This window comes from Acomys russatus, chromosome 3, assembly GCF_903995435.1.
Source record: "Acomys russatus chromosome 3, mAcoRus1.1, whole genome shotgun sequence".
NCBI classification, from domain to species: Eukaryota; Metazoa; Chordata; class Mammalia; order Rodentia; family Muridae; genus Acomys; species Acomys russatus.
Genome location: NC_067139.1, coordinates 639816 through 659764, shown reverse-complemented (window position 1 = coordinate 659764; position 19949 = coordinate 639816). Strand labels below are relative to the sequence as shown.

Below are 19949 nucleotides of genomic sequence, written 5' to 3'. Positions count from 1 at the left end.
GGAGAAAAGAGACCCTAAACTTTGATTCAGCATACCTTTCTGGGAAAAGCATCTAGATTCTGACTTTATTTTGCCTCAAAAGACCTGAAACTTCCTGGCTAGTGTGTGCAGACCCAGCCTTCCACACCGTTACTGAATGAGGGCAGGGCTTTCCTCTCAGGGCCAAGGAGGCTAGGGAAGTGTGCAGAGGGAAGGGTGTGGTCAGTACTGGCTATCTGCTTAGTCATCTGGAGGCAGGCTGCACAGTGCGGTGTTCGTGTCCTACAGGACGGCTCTTCTCTTCATCCAGCTGCATAGCTGCTGAGGAACGAGTAGAACATGGGCTGCTTCGTGCGCTGCTGGTCCTTCCGGCACCATGCAATCACTGTCCCGTCACTGTTGGCTGTGTACAAATGGTGGCCATCGCAAGAAAATGTCAGGCTGTAAAGAGCAAACACATTTGTACAAATCATACATATGTTCTTAATGCATAGACTGTGGTGATGAGACTAAGGTATCTCCACTCCAGAGAATTATAAATGAAAGACTGCCAATGAACTGTCTGCGGTAACTGACTCTGATATAGTTCCCTCCTGACAAGGCTGGGGCTCAGCTTAGCCAGAATAAAACTGGTGTTCCAGAGCTCAGGTCCTGAGTGGGAGAAACTTCACAAAGATATCACAGTATTATGTTTTCCCCTTAAAAATCAGATGACATACATTTACTTATTTATTTGCTTTTTTGAGACAGGGTCTCTATAGGTATTCTTGGCTATCCTGAAACTTGCTATGTAAACCAGGCTGGCCTGAAACACAGAGATCCACCTGCCTCTGCCTCCTAGCTTCTGGGATTAAAGGCATGCACTACCACACACAGTCCTTAAATGACATCTATTGTAAAAATATATTTTGTTTTTCTGGAGAAAAAAAGGTAAAGCAATGAAACATTAATAGCTAATGTACGTTCATTAAATTTAAAACTCAGCACAATCAAAATAAATTTGTTTTAATTAAGTGTAACATGAATATCATAACTACTGATTGAGTTTTATTAAAGTCAAATTTGTAAGCCAAGTTAAGGGTGACTTGTATTTGTTATATCAAGCACAGCCCTGTGGCAGTCAGTCACATGACAGGCACTGCAAAAGTGGAAGTAGAAAGAACAGTTTCTATGTTTCCCAAGGCCTCCTGGCACAGAGCCAGCCTGTCTTTCCCTAGACACTAGACACTGAGTTCCACGTGACAGGAGGACGTTGGTTGCTGTATGGTAAGAGGCTGGCTTTTCATGAAGCCTTCACAAGCACATTCTTTGGTCTATATGTTTCAGTGTTTCTCTAACAAAACACAACCACAAATTACTTTCTTAAGAATAAAAGATGGGGTGGGTCTTACCTTACAATAGGCTTATTTGATTTGGGGAATGTAATCTCTCTCACAGGCTTCAAGTCCCATGTGCTCCATAACCTAGAGAGGAGAGGAGTCATTATTCAACCATGCAAACTAAAACTGCATGCACCAACACACACTCACACACAGACACAGACACACTCACACGCATGCACGTGCGCACACACAGACACACACACTCACATACACACAGACACACATGGACACACAGGCACACACATACCACAGTCTGCTTGCTGAGGTACTGAGATAACCTGCTGCAGCCTAGAGCCGCATTGCCTCTGGAGAGTCTGCAGGCATTGTAGGCGGGAATAAGGAACTCTTTGCATACTTTCACATGGTTAATGCTTTAAGTTACCACAATACTTCCAGACTGCACTAACTTTACAATTTAGAAATACAACAGGAATAAAGACCTATATCCAAAAGTGATTTTAAATCTCTAAGTACTATATAGTAATATACTTATACATTAAAAGTCATTTCTCAAGTTGCAATGATCCATGATTGGGAAGAAAGGAGTCAAATCCTCTCTTACCTTACAATGCCATTTTCTAGTCCCCCAGCAATGACATTGATGGATACTCCCTCAGGCTGGTTGGAGAAAGCTACAGAACAAATGATCTCTCTGCAGTGGACATGTCCAACGAGGTCCCCATTCACTGTCCAGAGTCTCAGGTCACTGCCCCCTCCAGCTGAAACACCAAATCATCCCATAGGTCACCAGAATGTGGGGCCTCACACATGAAGTCCTTGGGGCACCCTTACGGGCCTCCTTGCTTGCTCAGGGATGCAGGGCACAGGGAGTCCTGGCTAGTGACTCTGAACTACTACATTGAGAGTTGTATTGGTCCTCTGTGGACAGTGGCCAATAATGAAGTGAAACAGTAACAAGGGAAATGAATCAGGAATCTTTGTGTGATCACATTTCTGTGTATAAACCAGCAAATCTTAATTATGTTTCAAAGTGCTTAGATATGATTCTCCAAAAGAGGGAAAATATTCTGTGAAGCCATCAGAAGAAGCTACGTAGGGAGCTGGGGAAATGGCTCAGTGAGTCAAATGCTGTGTGCAAGTATAAGGAACGGAGTCCAGATCCCAGCAACTACATAAAGCCAGGAGTAGTAGCTCATACATGTCACCCCAGTGCTGGGCAGGAGCTAGACCCAGGCAGATTCCTGGGGACAGCTGGCCAACTGTGGGGTGAGCTCCAGTGGGTAAAGGTGAGACCCTCTCCCCAAAATAATGTGAAGAGTAATAAAAATATTGAAAGCCAAGGTCTGGCCTCCACACACACACAAGCACATGTGAACAGCACCGCCACCCTCAGGACAGCACTGGCTTAAGCCAAGCATGGTGCCACACACCTGCAGTCCAAGCATGTGGAAGGCAGGAGGATCATGAGCTTCTCGTCAGCTTAGGATGCATATAAAGATCCTACCTTAAAAAAAGTGATTTCTGTGACTTTCAAAAGAGAAAAAAATAGCTGCAGTAAAAGTGGTGTTAAAAACGAAATTCTTTAAAAATCCTTATTCCTTAGAATATCTAACATGGATTTAATTTATTAAAGTGGAACTAAACTAAATTTTTCTTTCCAAAGACTACAGAGTAAGGGGCTGGGGAGCGGGCTCAGTGGACAAAGGGCTTACTGTACAGGTGTGAGGACATGAGCTCAGATGCTCATGCCTGGCTACGTTCACACTATTTTTTGCCACCCAGCCTGGCACACCTGTCTCCAGATTAAGTTTACTTTCTGAGAAGGTCTTTGAGTACTGTCTTAGTGAAATTAATTTATGTGGGGAGATATTAATTGACTTTTTAATTTCCTGAGTTGGGGATCCTGGACTAAATAAAATGGAGAAGGCGAGCTGAACACCAGCTTTGCGTGTATTAATTCTCTGCTACTGACTGTGGCTGCTGCAAGCCTCTGCCACCTTGACTTCTCTTCAACGACAGACTTAGCCTGGACTTGAGCCACGGAAGCTCTTCTCTGTAAGCTGCTTGTGTTAGGCATTTTATCTTAGTAAGACCATGTAAAGCTGGATGTAGCAGCTTGTATCACTAAGCCCAGTGCTCCCATAGTAAGATAGAAGGTAGAGACAGAATCCCTTGAAGCTTGTGAGCCAGCTAGCCTGAGGTACCACAGCAGTGAACAGCAACAGAGACGCCGCTCCTGATGGTGAGGTTCTACTGCTGAAGAAAACGACACGCAACTCCTTGAACACAGACAAGCTGAGCTAGTGCCTACATAGAGCCCTCCCCCTACTGAATGGAGCAACAGTGTCACAAAGCTTATGGGATTAATCAACTGACGTCTGATTGGACTTAAGGCCCACACCAGCCACTACTTGGATGACCAAGAACCTGAGACAGGCCAGGGTCTTAGGTGAAAAGTGAATACTACTGCTCTGCTAAAGGAGCATAGCAACAGAACGACTCCCAGTGACGGCGTTCTGCTACACTCGTACATCAGGGTCTTGCTCAGCCACCTGCAGTAGAGAAGCCTCCTGCAGTAGAGAAGCCTCCTGCAGTAGAGAAGCCTCCTGCAGTAGAGAAGCCTCCTGCAGTAGAGAAGCCTCCTGCAGTAGAGAAGCCTCCTGCAGTAGAGAAGCCTCCTGCAGTAGAGAAGCCTCCTGCAGTAGAGAAGCCTCCTGCAGTAGAGAAGCCTCCTGCAGTAGATAGGTGCAAATAGAGTCCCACAGCCAGACAATACGTGGCGAGTAAGAGACCTGGGAATACTTAGATGTAAATGGGACGTTTCCATTGATTCCCTTCCTCAGGCTCAGAAGAGAATGTGAAAAGATTGCAAGAGCCAGAGGGGATGTAGACAGCAAGGAAACTAAGCCTTAGAAACACATACCAGCTCACAGAGACTGTGGCAACATGCACAGGTCTGGACCTGGTGGCATCCAAGTTCTGAAAGTGGAAGTGGACATAAGCCTACATCCTTGACCCAGAGACTGTCTCCAGCTGATAATCACTCACAAAGGAAGATTTAGTTTTCGCCAATGGAGTCTCAATGGGTCACAAACCACTCAGCTGTATTTTTTGATGTTGGTTTGTTTGTTTTGTTTTGTCTCACAATGCGTTATCTAGGCATTTTCTTTTCTCTCTTTCTTTTTTTTCACCCTACAGGTCTTTTACATATGGTGTCTGATGCTGTGTTTTTATGGGGTTTCTGTGTTTGCCAATGTGTGTCTCTGCATCTGTATGTGCTTCTTGTGCTTTTTATTTGGCTCTTTTTTTTTCTCTGCTTTTTGTCTTGTCCTAGTCAGGTTTGTTTTTTTATTTTATCTTATTTAAACATATTACTTTCTTTTAGACGTTTCTTTGTTTTCTAAAACAGAGGACAAAAAGGGTGTGGATTTGGGTTGTGAGGAGGTGGGAAGGATCTAGCAGTATTTGGAGGGGAGGGGGCCAAAATCAAAATACACTATTTGAAAAAAAAAAGCTATTTTCAATAAAAAATAAAGAAAACAAAAAAGACTTAGAAGAGGTAGTCACAGAGCTGGGAATAAAGCAGGTATCCCCGTGAGGTGGGCAGGAGGAATGAGGCATACTGCCCAGTGGCCACGAGACTTGATTTTGGGGTCAGTGGGAAAGTTTCTGTACTAATGGCAATGGCTCCACAACACTCCTGATGTACACCGCCATGTGCATAGGAGAAAGGTTTACGGGTAGGTTCTATGCTAGGTATATACTCTTTCCTCAGTGCCACTGAGACTCCTAGTTGTAGAACATGGTTTGGGAGATCTAGAAAATGGTAAGTTAAAAGAGAACCACCACCTTCTAAAAAGAGATACATTAAAAAATTTTTAAATTGTTTGTTTGTTTGTGTGTGTGCACCTATGAGTGCAGTGCCTATGGAGGCCAGAGGCATCAGATCCCCTGGAGCTGGAGTTATGTCTGACATGGGCGACAGGAATCCAACTTGGGTTCTCTACAAGATCAACACATACTCTTAATCCCTGAATCATCTCTTTAGTCATGAGAATCACCTTTTGATCATGGCCCACAGACAGTGCTCTTAACCTCTGAGCCATCTCTCCAGCCCACCAAGTCTACTTACATGTACTCTCCAAGGTCAGGTTTTTTTTTTTTTTTTTTGTAGGATATATCTTATGACTTTCTTCTATTTGGGGCTATAAGCAAATAGGAGACCAGTATAGGTCATTGAAAATAAATTTGGTTTGTCTTTTAAAAATTAATTTAAAAAATTACGTTAGTTATATCTAATGCTTTTTTTATGACTCGTTTTATACATTTCTCAAGAGGCCTTAAAAACATTGAGAAGGCATTTTTGTTCAATTTGGAAAATGTTTACCCAGTCTTTTGTTATGCTGCTTGCTATCTAGGGATCCTAGAATATCCCACTAGTAAGTTTGAAACTGTAGCAAAAGCAATTTTGTGTCGGGTTTTCTTTGACCAGGTGATGCAGTAATTAACTCTCCTAAACTGAACTCCCTTGGGATCAACCCCAACTTTCAAATGGTGCCAAAATAAGAAAGCAGAAAATTTTATATAAGTAAGTATTCTATTTTCCCTCCAGTGCCCCTCTGCATGTAATACAGTCACAGAAAGCTGCCAGTGTGGAGACCAAGGAAGAACACTTAGAAGGACATCAGTCAGCCTCTTCCTTGCACTGCTGGAGCCAAAGTTCCCTCAGCTGTGGTCAGCAGGAGATAAGGATGCTGTCATGACGTGACTTTATGACTGGGGCTGGGATGGAATCACTTTCATATCTAAAATCCATAAATATCACTGAGGCTATTACTTTTCTTGATGGCTATGGTGGGGCACATCTGTAATCCCAGCACTTCTGAGGCTAAGGTGGGGGGATTGTTATGATTTTGAGGCTAGCCTGAGGTATGTCGAGAAACAAACAACAAAGCAATGAATCGATGTCCTATAAAAACAGCAATAAAACCCTGAGCGATACCTATGGCTTACACCTTTAGTTGTCTCTGTTCCTAGCACAAAGCTCCCAAGCCATTGGAATTCCTGTCTTCCGAACATTCAGACAATGGCTCCTGGTGGGGCTAGATGGCTTTTGGGTTAGGACAAGAGGGTTGGAACCTTTAGATTCTGCTTCTCACAGAACTGGAGACCTCACAGTCACCAGCCATGCCTATGTGAGCCTGCACAGAAGCCCTGCCTGACAGGAACACCTCTGGGCTGGAGCTCTTAGCACTGTACTTCCCCAAGTCCAGGAGGAGAGGCTCCTAGGCCCAGGGTCTCCTTCTGCTCTTCATCTGGCTGCTCACTTCTATCTTTATCCTAGATTAAGGTTGAACATTCCAGTGAGAAACTCTCTAAGAAAGGAACTTCCAGAGTGTGCACATGATGCCATAAGCGTAAGATCCCATGCCTGACCTCATGTGTGAGGTTGTAGTCCACTGTAGGTACACTAAAGCTACTGTGTAAAGTTACCTTTAGGCTATTGTATAAGGTGTGTATGACACACAAGTGAATTGTATGCTTAGATTTTGGACTTATGTTTATGCAAGTATTTTAATATTTTCCTGACTGCAAGCACCCTGGTCCTAAGCATTTCAGATCAGGTATACTCAATGTGTGCAGAATTATTTGAGTTCTTAAGGTCATTCCATTTAATCACTGGACCTGGATCTTTGTGGTCATGGCTACCCATGTGTTTGCTAACTTCAGGTAGTGCTGCTTGAATTGAGGCATGGAGTACGTATCTGTAATCCCAGTACTTGGGAGGCTGAGACAGAACCATCACAAAGTTCAAGGCTAGTCAGGGTTGTATAGTGAGACCTAACCTTCAAAATAAATCAATATAAATAAATAAATTACAATTAAAAAATTAAATGTAAAATTAAAAATAAATAAAAATAAAATTTAAAATCCAGAAAAATGTAATCAAGCAAAGAACAGAGGCTCACCCACTAGAGATGTAGCAATCGTACTCTATGTTAAATAGATGTTAAAAAGGCAAATATTTTTCAAAAGATCCTTTCAATTTTTAAGATCATAACAAACAGAAATGCAATCAGAAAATTCATGAGCTTTTTTAACAGCTGCAGATGCATGATATTTTAAGAATAAAAAGAGAAAAAACAATCATGACCTTTAATTAGGAGATAGCTCTTTCTCCTGGAATTTAAAGCAAGTTATACCTCCATTGAGTATTCTATTTCATCTCTCTGTCTCAGGGCTGGAGAGACACTCAGCTTTGGCCCCTGGCTGACGTCCTCTTCTTTCTTCACTGTTTTTTGCCTGTACAGCCCAGTTCCCCTGGTTGGCTCAGGAATATCTTTCTATCTCAGATGGGTGCCTTCCAACTCATGAACTGTCAATAAAGGCCCATTGAATCTTCTGTGGTGAGTAAGCACAGATGTCAGCTGGAGAGCTAGGACCACCTGGAAGGCAGGGTGCTAGGCATGCCTTTGGAGCAATGTCTTGATTGTGTTAGTTGGGATGGGAAGATCTGCCTACTGTGGTGACACCATTCCCTGGCTGAAACCCTGCACTATGTAAGGACAAAGAGAGCTGAGCACTAGCGGTCACTGCTCTCTGCTTCTTGACTATGGACACAGTGTGACCAGCTCCCTCAAGGTCCTGCCTTCCCTACCATGGGAGACTGTACTCTGGGATATGAGCCAAAATAAACACAAATTCCTTTAGGTTGCTTTTTTCAGAGTATCGTATCACAGCAGAAGGAAAGGTAATTTCATCAAGCTCAATTTATCAAAAGCTTGTTTTTCTAGCACAAGAAAAGCAACAAAGCCAATAGTTAAAAACCAAAAGCAAAGCAGTATAGAAAATAAAAGCCAAGAATTTCAGATGATTGGGTAACAACCATTTGTTTACATGTACTCAAAAAATTTTTACATCTGTCAGGAAAACCACAATTTAACTTCTGCCTAAGGTAAGAAGTCAGTTTAGGACCTTACATTTAATTCTCATCCAGGCCATGGCGAAGGTGCTTACACTGAAGGCAGCTGAGGAAAGCCCTAGCCAGGAAACGGGCAGCCTGAGGCTGTGACTGGGAGCCACTCACCTGAATCACACACAGTAGCAATGTCACCTGATGTTTCACTGGCAGAGACGGCTGTCACAGGACTTTTGTGTCCTGCCAAACTTTGCACATAGCATAGCCTAAAAAAAAAAAAAAAAAAAAAGACATGAATTTGTATGTGTAACTCTTCCTCAAAGTCATGTGATTTCTGACTTTAACAAGACTATAGAGGTCCTCTTACTATCTTTAAGCATGCCTAAATTGATAATGTAATGACATGCTGTTAGCATATCTATTATGTACTGTTAAATATGTCATGTTTTTAAGCAGCCATATCTGGATGAGAAACTTCTGTACCTGTTTAGGTCCCACACAATGCAGGTTCCATCTCTGCTCACGCTGATCATCACGCTATATGGCTTGCAGACACACAAGCTGGTTATTTCTTCTGTGTGTCCATAGAGATGCATCTGACTCTCCATTTCAATTTCTGAGGGCTGGAATTTGAATATTAAGCAAAGTATGAGATGAAAACCCATACAAGATAATCTGTGCTATAAAACTATACCCACATACACTTTTTCATGTCTATAAACTTAGTGCATGGTCTTATTCTTGAGAGATCTTCTGTATCTTGACTTTTTATTCTTGTTTTTAAAATATGTGTATTGATACACTAGATGTAGAATACATTTTAATTGCTATTTTGTTATATATATATGTACACAAAACATTTAAAGGCTCAAAAGACAAGGCACACCTACACATATTTCTCATAGACAGTGGGCAGAGGTGGAGCCTTATGGTCATGCTACTACATTCCTGGTGTTTCCACTCCCTGTGTCTTCCTCTGGCATATCCCCTCTTTTTTTGTCACCCCTGCTGAGCAAGCAGCTCCATGTTCTCAGGGTAGCATCTCCTAGATGTCCATCCCTGCCCCTGCATGAGGCTTCTTGTAGAAGGCATGTCTCCTGTAGCCCTGTCTGGGATCCATTCAAGAGTTAGCCAAGACTATCCCTATGTGTGGAAGCTGCCCTGAACTGAGCTTCCTATGGGAATTCTCTAGACTCACCCTAACCCAGAGACCACAGCATGTAAGAACCTCACTCCTGGGCTCATAGGCTGCTCTGTGTTTTCCATTGCATCCCCACCATAGCAGTCTTAACTACATAGGAAATTATTTGCCAACCTCAACTCAGTAGACCATGGGTCCCATACTGTTGAGCAAGCTGGTTCATTTCTCCACACAGTAGTACCCAGTTTAAGTATAACCTTCTTATTTCCCTAATACCTAGATGGCATCTCTCCTGTGGAAGTCTGTCCCCTTGTCCTCATCTTCCATATACCCTGTCCTAGCTGCCATCTCAGCCTTCAGGGTGTCTCTCCTTGCACACTGGAGCCCATTACTTCTGCTAAAACATTTAATGGATCCTTTGATAAGAGACAGAAACAGTTTAACAGTTACATTTAACACCCTCAGGGTCAGGGCAAACCTTAACAAGAAATTTACCATATGAACTTGAGAGCAATACTATGCTAGGAATATTACTTTCACTTTGTAAAATATATTTACTAATATAATTTTGAAAATTATAATGGAAAAGATTTTAGATTAGAAAGATTTTTTTTACCTTAACTTGCTATATCTTGAACAGTACCACAAGGTTCAAGCAAGGAGACAGAAAATTAAAAAGCAACATTGTATAACATGTCTTTTGTTTTGTAAACCAGCTTGTTATTAAATACTTCATCTTGGACATTCAGTGGCTAGCTTAAAAAATGCTTTCAAGTAAATAACAGAATTGAGGTGGCTACTTAGATTTTGCTGGTATTTAATTTAGCCAGATTCTTGGAGAACAGCATTAGGGTTTCCACATTTTTGGGTACAGAGTGTAGCAATCATGTTATATACACTCTTCCTAAATGTTCAAGTTGATACTGAGAATACAGGCAAGATTCAAATGTCATGAAAGGAAAAAAAAAAAAAGCCATGTGGTAGCTCATGCCTAGAATCCCAGCACTTGGTAGGCTGATGCAGGAAGCCTGCCAGAAGTCTGAGACCAGGTCTTACAAAATAAGACTCTGTCTCAAAGACAATCATGAAAAAGCCCAAATGTAAAGTAGATCATAAGTCAAAATATTATCTGTCTCTAAAGCAAAAAAAAAAAATCAAGATTATTTTCAAATTTCTTCATTGCTCTTAATAAACCTAAATCTAACGAGTTGAGCCTGTGCCCTTCCACTTTCTAAGAGCTAGAATAGGAAAGGGCTAACACATATGTTTTAAGTTAGCCTTACACAAGAATACCTCACACCACCCAGGCTTCCCTCAATGACATAAAGGTCCTAACCATGTGTGAGTGAACCAGGACCTACCGTGCTGCTGGTGAGCCTGTTGGTATAGGCTGTGATGACACCACACTTGCTCCCGGTGAAGAGCTGACAACTGTCAGGCACCCAGGCACAACTGGTCACCTTTGAAAGGACAAATCAAAGACTAGCATGCATTAAAAGCAGTAAGTGATAGTTCTCATAGAAATACATGATCATAAACTTCTAGGTAAACATTTTACTTGATATGACCAGAGTAGAAGCAATATAACCATAGCACTTTCAACAATTTTATCAAAAATGTTTAATAATTGTTTTTAGATTATAATGTCTTAAAACAATAGTATTCAATTTTATATTTTTCCAATTATTTGTTGCTTTTAAATTTCATTTGAGCTAGATTCTCCCTGCAATCCCTACCTCTCTTGTCCCTAGCCACTAACCACTAGCTCCTGGTGTGTGCACACAAATTTTATATTTTTATACATACTTGTTCCTTAGAAATTTAACAAAACAATTCATGATCAATTAAAGCTTGAGTGTGCATGTGAATGCGTGAGTACTTCAAACATTTATGTTCTGGTCTTTTGTTTAGAAATCGAGTCTAACTGTGTAGCCCTGGTTGGTTTGGAACTCAAGATCCTTCCATCAAAGCTTCTTCTTTTTTTTGGTGGGTTGGTGGGGGAGGCAGGTTCGAGACAGGGTTTTTATGTGTAGCCATGGCTGGACTCAATTCACAGAGATCTGTCTCCCTGAGTGTTGGGATTACAGGCATGAGCCAGTGTGCCCGCTATAATCTAAGCTTCTTAAGTGTTGGAAGCCACCAAGATGGGCTACCATTTTTACTTATGTGCATTCTCTTTTTGTCTTTCTGTGAGGAAGCAGGTATATGTAAAGACAGATATCACTCTAACGGCTGTAAATGTTGTTAAGTAGTAGAAGGAAAGATAAAGGTGAAGGATTGCTCCTTTAGTACAAAATTCTTCATTCCTAACCATGAAGGTACCATTTAAGTTTGGCTCAGTTCTCCATGTGGCCTCACAGCTTTTCCTTGACAGTAGTAGTTGATGCCAAGCACTACATCAAAGAACTGAGCTACACCTAGTCGCGAGTGTACTTGTCAAGGGAGGATATACGCAGAGGTCAGATATATAAAATTATACATCTAACTCCCACTCTCTTTTCTTTTCCCTTGCAATTAATGACAATTCCATAAAGGAAGCAGCAAGGGACATACTTATTCCATAATATGTTTCTGTGTTTTCATTGATTTTGCAGACTCATTTGCAATTTAATTATACTGCCAACTTTCTTATGATTCATCATCACTTGCTTGTGTTGGGTACATATTTTTATTTGTATAAAATGCTCCAATATGATTCAAAACAAACAAATTTTATTAACATCTGTAATAAGGTTGTTTCTCACTGTCCCTTTGTCCTCAGCTCTGCTGGCTCTGGGGAAGGCCAGTGACAAACGCTTATAAAACACACACAGCCATTTTCACTTTTGCTGCCAAATACTCTGAGAGCAGTTCACCCGCTTCTCGGATTGCAAGGATGGGACCGTCTTAGCACACCTGGACACACAGTGAGTATTTCATAGGCAAGGAAAGTGAAGTCAGATAATGGTCAGAAACTTTCCCACGGAAAGATGGACAAGACAGAAGGGGGCTGTGTGTTCAACTCATAACCTGTGCTGGCTGTGGCAGTACCACATATCTGTAGGATATGCACAGCAGACAAATTTTTTAAAATATCAGCAGCATGTTTACAACAGCTTTCTGAGGGATCAATGTATATTGGATAAACCCAGTTTTAAAGAAGAGGAAAGATACTCTAGTTTGGAAAGGCCAAGTTATCTGCCAAAGATTATATAATCAGTGACCATCAAAGCTGAGAGCCCAACAAAGCTCCGGGAGATGAGGCCCTGAATACCTGGGCTATTTAAGGAAAACCAGGTAACAAAATACTATGGTTACAGAAGATGACCTATCTGCAAAGCCAAATGGATCCAGGACAAAAGCAGCTCATTTTGTTTGAACAGTGGGGCCCAGGACGGTACACAGAGGTGCTCATGACAACTCCCTCGAGGAAAAAATAGGCAAAAACCAAACTGTGGGACCTAATCAGATAAGCAAGGATTAGGACATCTAGAAGCACTGCAAACAGCAGCTTCTGGGATGGCATTAAGTAAAGCCAGTGCCAGCTGGACTCCTTCACACCTTCCAAGAGACCAAACTTAATCAGCAGGCAGTCCTCAGACCCAAGCGTACCTGGTGCTGCTGTGAACTCTGTATGAAGTTGATGGGTGGCTCACTCTGCTTACTTTTCAACCGTAAGATGTTGTCAGCGTACCCCCAGCTCAGGATAGCAGACCACTGAATGTCTGTACTGTTCATGCTTCTCACACCTCAAGAGAAGCGAGAACCAAGGATGTAGGTGTCACTATTGCATCACATGACAGCCCAGACAAGAGCACTACAGGATGACATTTATACAGAAGAATATATGCTCCTTTCAGACAATACATCCTTATCTCCCCAAGAGTTTTAGCCCTAATGGTGGAAATATCTTCCCAAAAAAGTTTTTATAAATAATAATAATAAATCCTATTCTATTCATGCTCTGAATACTCTATTCATTCTTTTTCTTTAAAAAGGAAACATGAACTAAGTACTTGTTTAATAACTGCCTAGATATCTAGTGCTACATAGTCAGCACGAACAACCCTCAACTCTGGAAAGTGAACTCTGCTGGGGAGAAGCCATAGCTTCCCTGAGCAGGAGATTCACTCTGCTCAGCTGTAGTATCTGGCATGGCAAACTACCACTCAAGAGGCTTTTGGTCTTTTTTCCGTTTTTAATAGCACAGTACTATGTCATTTTACTTAAAGACTTGGACACTTGGTGTTCCTTCTCGGGACTTTCTGTCATCTGCACATGTACCACTACAGTAAATACAGCAGGGGGCCTGAGGTGCGACTGCTCTTGAGATGTGCAATGCTTAAAGTGACATAAGGAGTCATCAGGAGGGAAATGTGCTTTATTAATTCCAGAACCTGGCAGGACACAGCATGTGGATGAACAAATAGTTCTTAAACAAATTAGCAGCACACTGAAAATACAATCCACAGAAGGTTTTTCCCTAACAATCAAATGTAGGCATCAGTTTCAAAACAAGAGATCTGAGATATGCTCACAAAATACAAGCTCCTCTACACATTAGCTGCTGGAAGGAGCCGCATGTCAAGAGTCTGAGAGCCCTCAGTCTATCACGCTGACAGGACCTAAGACACTGGGTGTTCTGAGTGGTATGTATTTTACTTAGAACTAAATATCACATGGCTGGTGATCAATTAATGGACCTTTCACTTTCATTGTTTCCTTTTAGGTCTAATGAACAGTGGCTTTTGAAACAATTGCAATTAGGGCACATGTAGGTCTGGACTCAAGCCCTAGGAGTTTATGAAGTACTATGAATGGGACAGAGAACGTATACTTGGTAACAAAGCCTTTGGGCAGCTCTGAGGCATGGTTCCCAAAAGTGGCCAACAGTGGTCTTAAGATCATTAAGTACACCTTGTGCAGCTGTCTATTATGACAGATAACCACACAGAGCCATGCTATTTACATATCAGCACTCAACATGTCTAGCTGCAAGCAAGACTCTTAACACCTATCTGCAAGGTGTGATCAGGTGTCAGTCAATGTTCTCTGTGATACTTCTGTAGACTGTTATGGTTTAGGTCAAAGTGGTGAACACTGACAATCCCTGATCCAAGAGGGTTAAAGCCCATGAGGTTCTTGTAAATATTAATACTTATAATGACCCAGGCCCTATGCTAGTCATTCACATACACCATTTTGAGTTTTCATAATAAATCACCCTGGGAGCGAAGTCGTTTGGTATTCCTATTTTCATAGATCAAACGCCAGGATCTGGAAGGCCTTGGGTAACTTTCCCAAGGACACACAGGCAGTAAATAGGAGCGCTTGGATACAAAGTAAGGAACTGTGCTTCCAGAGGCCACAGGGTAGCACCCTTGTGCACACACCTAGATTGACTAATTCCAAGCCCACTCTACAGAGAAGTTACAGAATGAACACAGCTCTTGAGCACAGTAAAGGCCTGGGACTTACTGATAAAAACACCATAGGTTGAGAATTATGTGGGACACATTTAAATCTCATAATGCTGAGTGATAAAGATGCTGACACAGGAGGCTTAGAAGAGGACCACAGAGCTAGGCTAGTGTTCAGCAACCTCACATGCTCATGCATATCCTTAGCCATTCATTTTCATCTTAGGCCAAGCAGGAGAGCCTCTACATTAGACAGTGTTAACAGGAAGGACAGAGGGATTGCTGTGTGGAAAATGCTCACAGTCCTGCAGTGTCTAGGTGACATTTTGAAATATGAAATGATCCACACCACATAGTCTTGTTCCTTGTGGCATTTCACTGTGGCTGAGCTGGAGGTGGGAACCACAAGTGCTGCTTTGCAGGGCAAGTGTTTATACTTATCACTCCCATTTGTATGTCTGAACCCACATCTGCCTGTTAAATACATCTGTCCATCTTGGGGATGGAGAGCTTGAATGTGTAGTATTTTTACCAGACTGACTGTTTTCATCCTGTGAGCGTAGACATTTGCCCCTCAAACTTTCATTTAAATAGCACTACTACGTGTAATTCTCACTTTTTTTATGGAGTACATTTTAATGCCTAGTATGCATTAAGTAATCACAATTCTGAGCAGAGTTTTTCACCAAAGACTGTGTAACTTCAGAAGTCAAATGAGGAAGCTGTACAGGGGAGCTGCTGGTGCCCAGACTGATCTTCACTATGGCTCACTTTACCTTGCTCCTTGCTGTAGGTCATCAGAAGACAGAAGTTTCTGGATAAACCACAGATGGCTCTGGTGGGCAGTGCCTGGAGTGAACCGAATTTTTCCCCATGGGGCTGGCTGAAGCAGACAACAGGTACTGGAGCACTGGGGGAACCTACGTACTCCCCCCACTTCAAGCCTTTTATCCATGACAAAGGGCTCTAAAATGAAGGAAAGTCAAGATTACGGTTATTTTTAAAATAAAAGGTTATGATTAATTATAGTACAATTTTATACAGAAAATAATCAGATGATAAACTCTTTGAGGGCAAGAATTATGCTATGGATTTTTATGTATTTTACTTCCCCATGTTTACCACATAGAAAAGAGTTTCTTGTTTGATTTATTTATTTATGGTTTTTTGAGACTGGGTTTCTCTGTGTAGCCTTGGCTGTCCTGGACTCACTTTGTAGACCAAGCTGGCCTCGAACTCCCATTGATCTGCCTGCCTCTGCCTCCCAAGTGCTGGGATTAAAGGTGTGCACCACCACACCTGGCTTCTTATTTGATTTTTGTTCTGTGGTTCTGGCCTAGCTTGAATGGAAATGCCTACTACTAATTCAAACAATTTTGAAATTCAAGCAAAGAAAACAAAGTTTTACTAGACACATTTCTTTTAGTTAAAATATCTAAAGTTGGTGACAAGCCACATGTACATATGACAGAAATGATTAGTAGGGAATCAAACCCTGGACCTTTTGTTTCACAGCTTGAAACCCTGTCAGTTGAGCTATTGGATCACTCTCATATGACAGAAATGAAGACATATGAATATAGAAGAGTTCACTTAGCCACAAACTTCAAATAAGGGGCCGTCGCTTCATGCTTGCATGGATCACAGTGGATTTTTAATGGAGTACACTGAGAAGGCTAGAACACTCAGTGCTCTGGAGAATGCTAGTAAGCAAAAGAAAAGAGAGCGTGGGGAGTAGCAGGCTGTGAATACAGGGGGGTGAGAGAAGACTAGCAAGGATGGACACAGAGCTGCCCTGAACAGACAGACCCTTACTCCACCCAGGTAAAAACAAGTATCAACAAGAAAACCCAGGAAGGGCAGAAAAGAGCCCTGGAGTCTTCCCAGTAAGTATTCTTCTACTTTCTTTTTGACTGTTAATCTCTTCTTATTAATAGATTTTCTGTTTTAGACATTTAAAGATTTCATTTTTAAATTCAATTTTTCAGAGGAAATGCTAAACAAATTCCAGTCATTTCCATAAAAACACCAAATAATTTTCAGTGTACTTTGCTTATCTCATTTTCCCATCTGAATGAAGAAACGGGCACTGCTGACCTACATACTATTGTTTAAAAAGCACGACAGTCAGTGCCATTTCTTTTTATTTAGACCACTTAGGGGACAGAGTAATATGCAATGTTAAGTGGCATGGAGGAGTCTTTGAGTAGGGCTGCTCCTGTGGGAAGAGAGAGGCTAACATAGGTATTCTAAGAACAAGTTTTCTTTCTAAAGCCTTCAGCATAGCTCGATGAAGTCAGTAAAACGTAGTGTCAGACCCTGGCTATGATTGCTCATTCATAATCCCTTGCCTGGAAATTTCTCTAATATGAATTGCAGAGTTTTAGCTTCTTAGAATTATATACAAAGCTAACCATTTTTGGAGTTATAAACACTAGCCACTGTTTAAAGGTTAAGTGTTTTACATTGTATGGTACACATAAAGAAAGAGTGCCTTTCCTAAGTGCTGCTTGTACAGCTCGGACTGTGCCTTCTACAATGAGCTGAAGTTCACACAAGAGCAGCTGGGCTATGTGGAGGAGCCCCTTCAGCACAGCATTACTGCAGTGTGCAGAGCCTGTGGAGCTGCTGCCTGAAGGCCATGGCAAGCACTGTGTGGGAGGTCCCACTCTGGTTTAAGCAAAGAAAAGCTCTGGCATAAATGCCACTGCACATCACACACAGTAAAAGCAAGCCAGAGTTTTAAAAGCCTGCTTGAGAAGTCATTCATTTAGTAAAATAGTGGATGCCCACTGTGTGCCAAGCACTGCCCTTGGAACTACAGACACAGTGATGAGCAAGTCAGACAACACTCTTTTCCGGTGGAGGTGAGGATGGAGAGGCAGACTAAACAAGCAGTCATATGTATGTTAGATGTGAAAGTGTTATGAAGCAAAACAGATGGGAGAAGACTGAGAACAGTAGAGCTCCTGGCTTGGACATGGGAGTCAGGGAAGACTTCCAGAGGAGTGGTTCTCTGAATAGAGAGAGACTCTACTAAAGTGTGAGAGCCAAATGGGATGCATGTGGGATGGATCAGGAGGAGGGAGGAGTTCGTGTGAAGGTACTACAGTGGGAATGAGGCAGGCTGCTACTGTGCTCCCATGCCAATGGATAGACTGCTAACTAGCACTGAGCATAAATCAGGCTAGATTCTAGTAGAATAAGGTGGTCCAGCACACTGGAGAATCCCCAGCTCTAAGCTGGTCTGGGCTGTATAGTGAGACCATGCTTCAAAAATCATCCAACCAAACCCCTAAACAAACAAAATCTCACCCATTAAGTAGCAATGAATATAATTGTAAATTAAATGGGATTCATTAAATTTCAGGAATATATTGCTACATTATTCTAACATGTTAAAATAATGTATTAGAGTTAAGAATAGCAACTTTGGTAGTGAGTAACATGACTCATGAGCCTTTAAAACCACAAAATAAAAACCCAGCTTCCCACTACAAAATTCAATACTGGTGGTTTGGTTTTAATAGAACACCACTGTTAATAAATGACATTAGGCTGACTATTAATCGAATGGGTTCTATTTGCATTTAAAATGCAAAGCTCACAGATTTGAGCCATATGCACAAAAATTTACATCTATAGTTCTAAGATATTTAAGCAATATCCTGGCTAAAAACATTATCAAAACAAGGTTTGTGAAAACTCTTCACTGATAATGAACCACAGCTTAGTGTAGTTTGAGGCACACTGCTTGACTTATGTTTGTGGACTCTTCCATTCCCTCTTTATTTTCAGTGGTTCCCTTCTACAAACAGTTTGCAATGTCCTACAATGTAAGTTCTAGTATTTTATGCTACTTTTATATGAAGAACTTGAGTGAAGACTTAAATTCTTTTTCCTCTTAAAGCCTGCTTGCTTTAGCTTTCAATTGCAAAGAAAAATTATGCCTGTTTCCTATTTTTAGAGACAATATTTCCCATTACTGGAGAGGTACCTCTGGTTAGTGCTCTTGGTTGAACATGGCAGCCAGACCCAGCTGTGTCATATACAGGTACCAGCTGGTCCTTTTTATTTGCACAATCCTAAATAGAAGTCCGCTTGGTGAGGCTTTCCCGGGTAATACCCCTTCTGTGCTCCCTGGCGACAGCTGCTGTCTGCCCCATCAATGCTTCTTTCCCCTGGGCTTGCAAGGCACTTTCTCCATGTCACGGATGCAGCCAGCATTCACTGCACACACAGGCTGCTGCTCTGGCTGCCCCTGCCTGTCTTACACTGCCTGGTGCTTATCTGTAGGCACGGACTACACTATCCATGTCTGCATCCTCATGGCTAAGTGAGAGGCATGGTAGGAGTTCAATCAAGTTTTGCTGAAATCAAAATAACATACTGGATAAGTGATTTCCTTGATCGGTTCTCGGGTCTCTCTGAAAGCAAACTGTACTAACAAGCCAACAGCTGCTGGGAGTTCTCCTTCAATGTTGAGCTTGGCTCCAGGTCGGCTGGCATGGGCTGTGTGGAACAACTGACGAGGGGTCTGCCCATAGGTTTTTATCATGGTTTCCAAAGCCCGTCTCTGCACTGGATCTTCAACTGCAGAGACATCCATCCCAAAGTATGTCTGCAGAGAAAAATGTCAGAGACTATGGCACCAGCAGAGTAATGTGAGAATTAGTCATGATGCTAAAGAGAAAACAACTTGTTTCATTTTTTAGCTAACGGTACTTTGTTTTGAAAGCAAATTATTTAAAATCTACTTTGAAAACAAATTATTTAAAAATGTTTCTGATCAGGTTATCTTACCCTTACTGGTCTTGCTAGGTTCAGACAGTAATAAGCAATATTTCTGAATGTGTGTTCAAAATAATATATCTTGTCTATCTGGTGTTAACTGGGTGTTTTTATAAAACATTTCAAATTTAAAGCCTGAGAATGTCATATAAGATATCACATAGATTATTGAAGAAACTGCTTGTCCAAAGTAACAGATGGAGAGAGGCAGAAGTGAAGTTACACTGCAATACAGGTGAGTTCACTAAAGAAACCACCGGTGAGTATGAAAAAGCACTAAGGAAGGTCGCAGGGTGAGTTACTGACATGGCATGTTCCTTCTTGGCATAGTGCCCCTTGAGAGTCTGTCCTGTTTGCTCTGTGCACTTCTCTGTTGT

General features: G+C 41.7%; 1 protein-coding gene across 1 annotated transcript in view; it reads right to left on the bottom strand.

Annotated features, from left to right (window-relative positions):
* Nucleotides 1–203: 203 nt before the first annotated feature.
* Nucleotides 204–19949, bottom strand: part of Lyst (lysosomal trafficking regulator) — a 153945-nt gene continuing 134199 nt past the window's right edge. The window contains exons 47-55 of the mRNA XM_051167838.1: nucleotides 19172–19402; nucleotides 15558–15747; nucleotides 12974–13110; nucleotides 10744–10842; nucleotides 8725–8864; nucleotides 8410–8507; nucleotides 1924–2080; nucleotides 1371–1442; nucleotides 204–420 (exon numbers count right to left, since the gene is read on the bottom strand). Of these exons, the coding sequence (XP_051023795.1) occupies nucleotides 282–420; nucleotides 1371–1442; nucleotides 1924–2080; nucleotides 8410–8507; nucleotides 8725–8864; nucleotides 10744–10842; nucleotides 12974–13110; nucleotides 15558–15747; nucleotides 19172–19402 (1263 nt within the window). The 3' untranslated portion in view covers nucleotides 204–281. The remainder of the gene's footprint in view (nucleotides 421–1370; nucleotides 1443–1923; nucleotides 2081–8409; nucleotides 8508–8724; nucleotides 8865–10743; nucleotides 10843–12973; nucleotides 13111–15557; nucleotides 15748–19171; nucleotides 19403–19949) is intronic.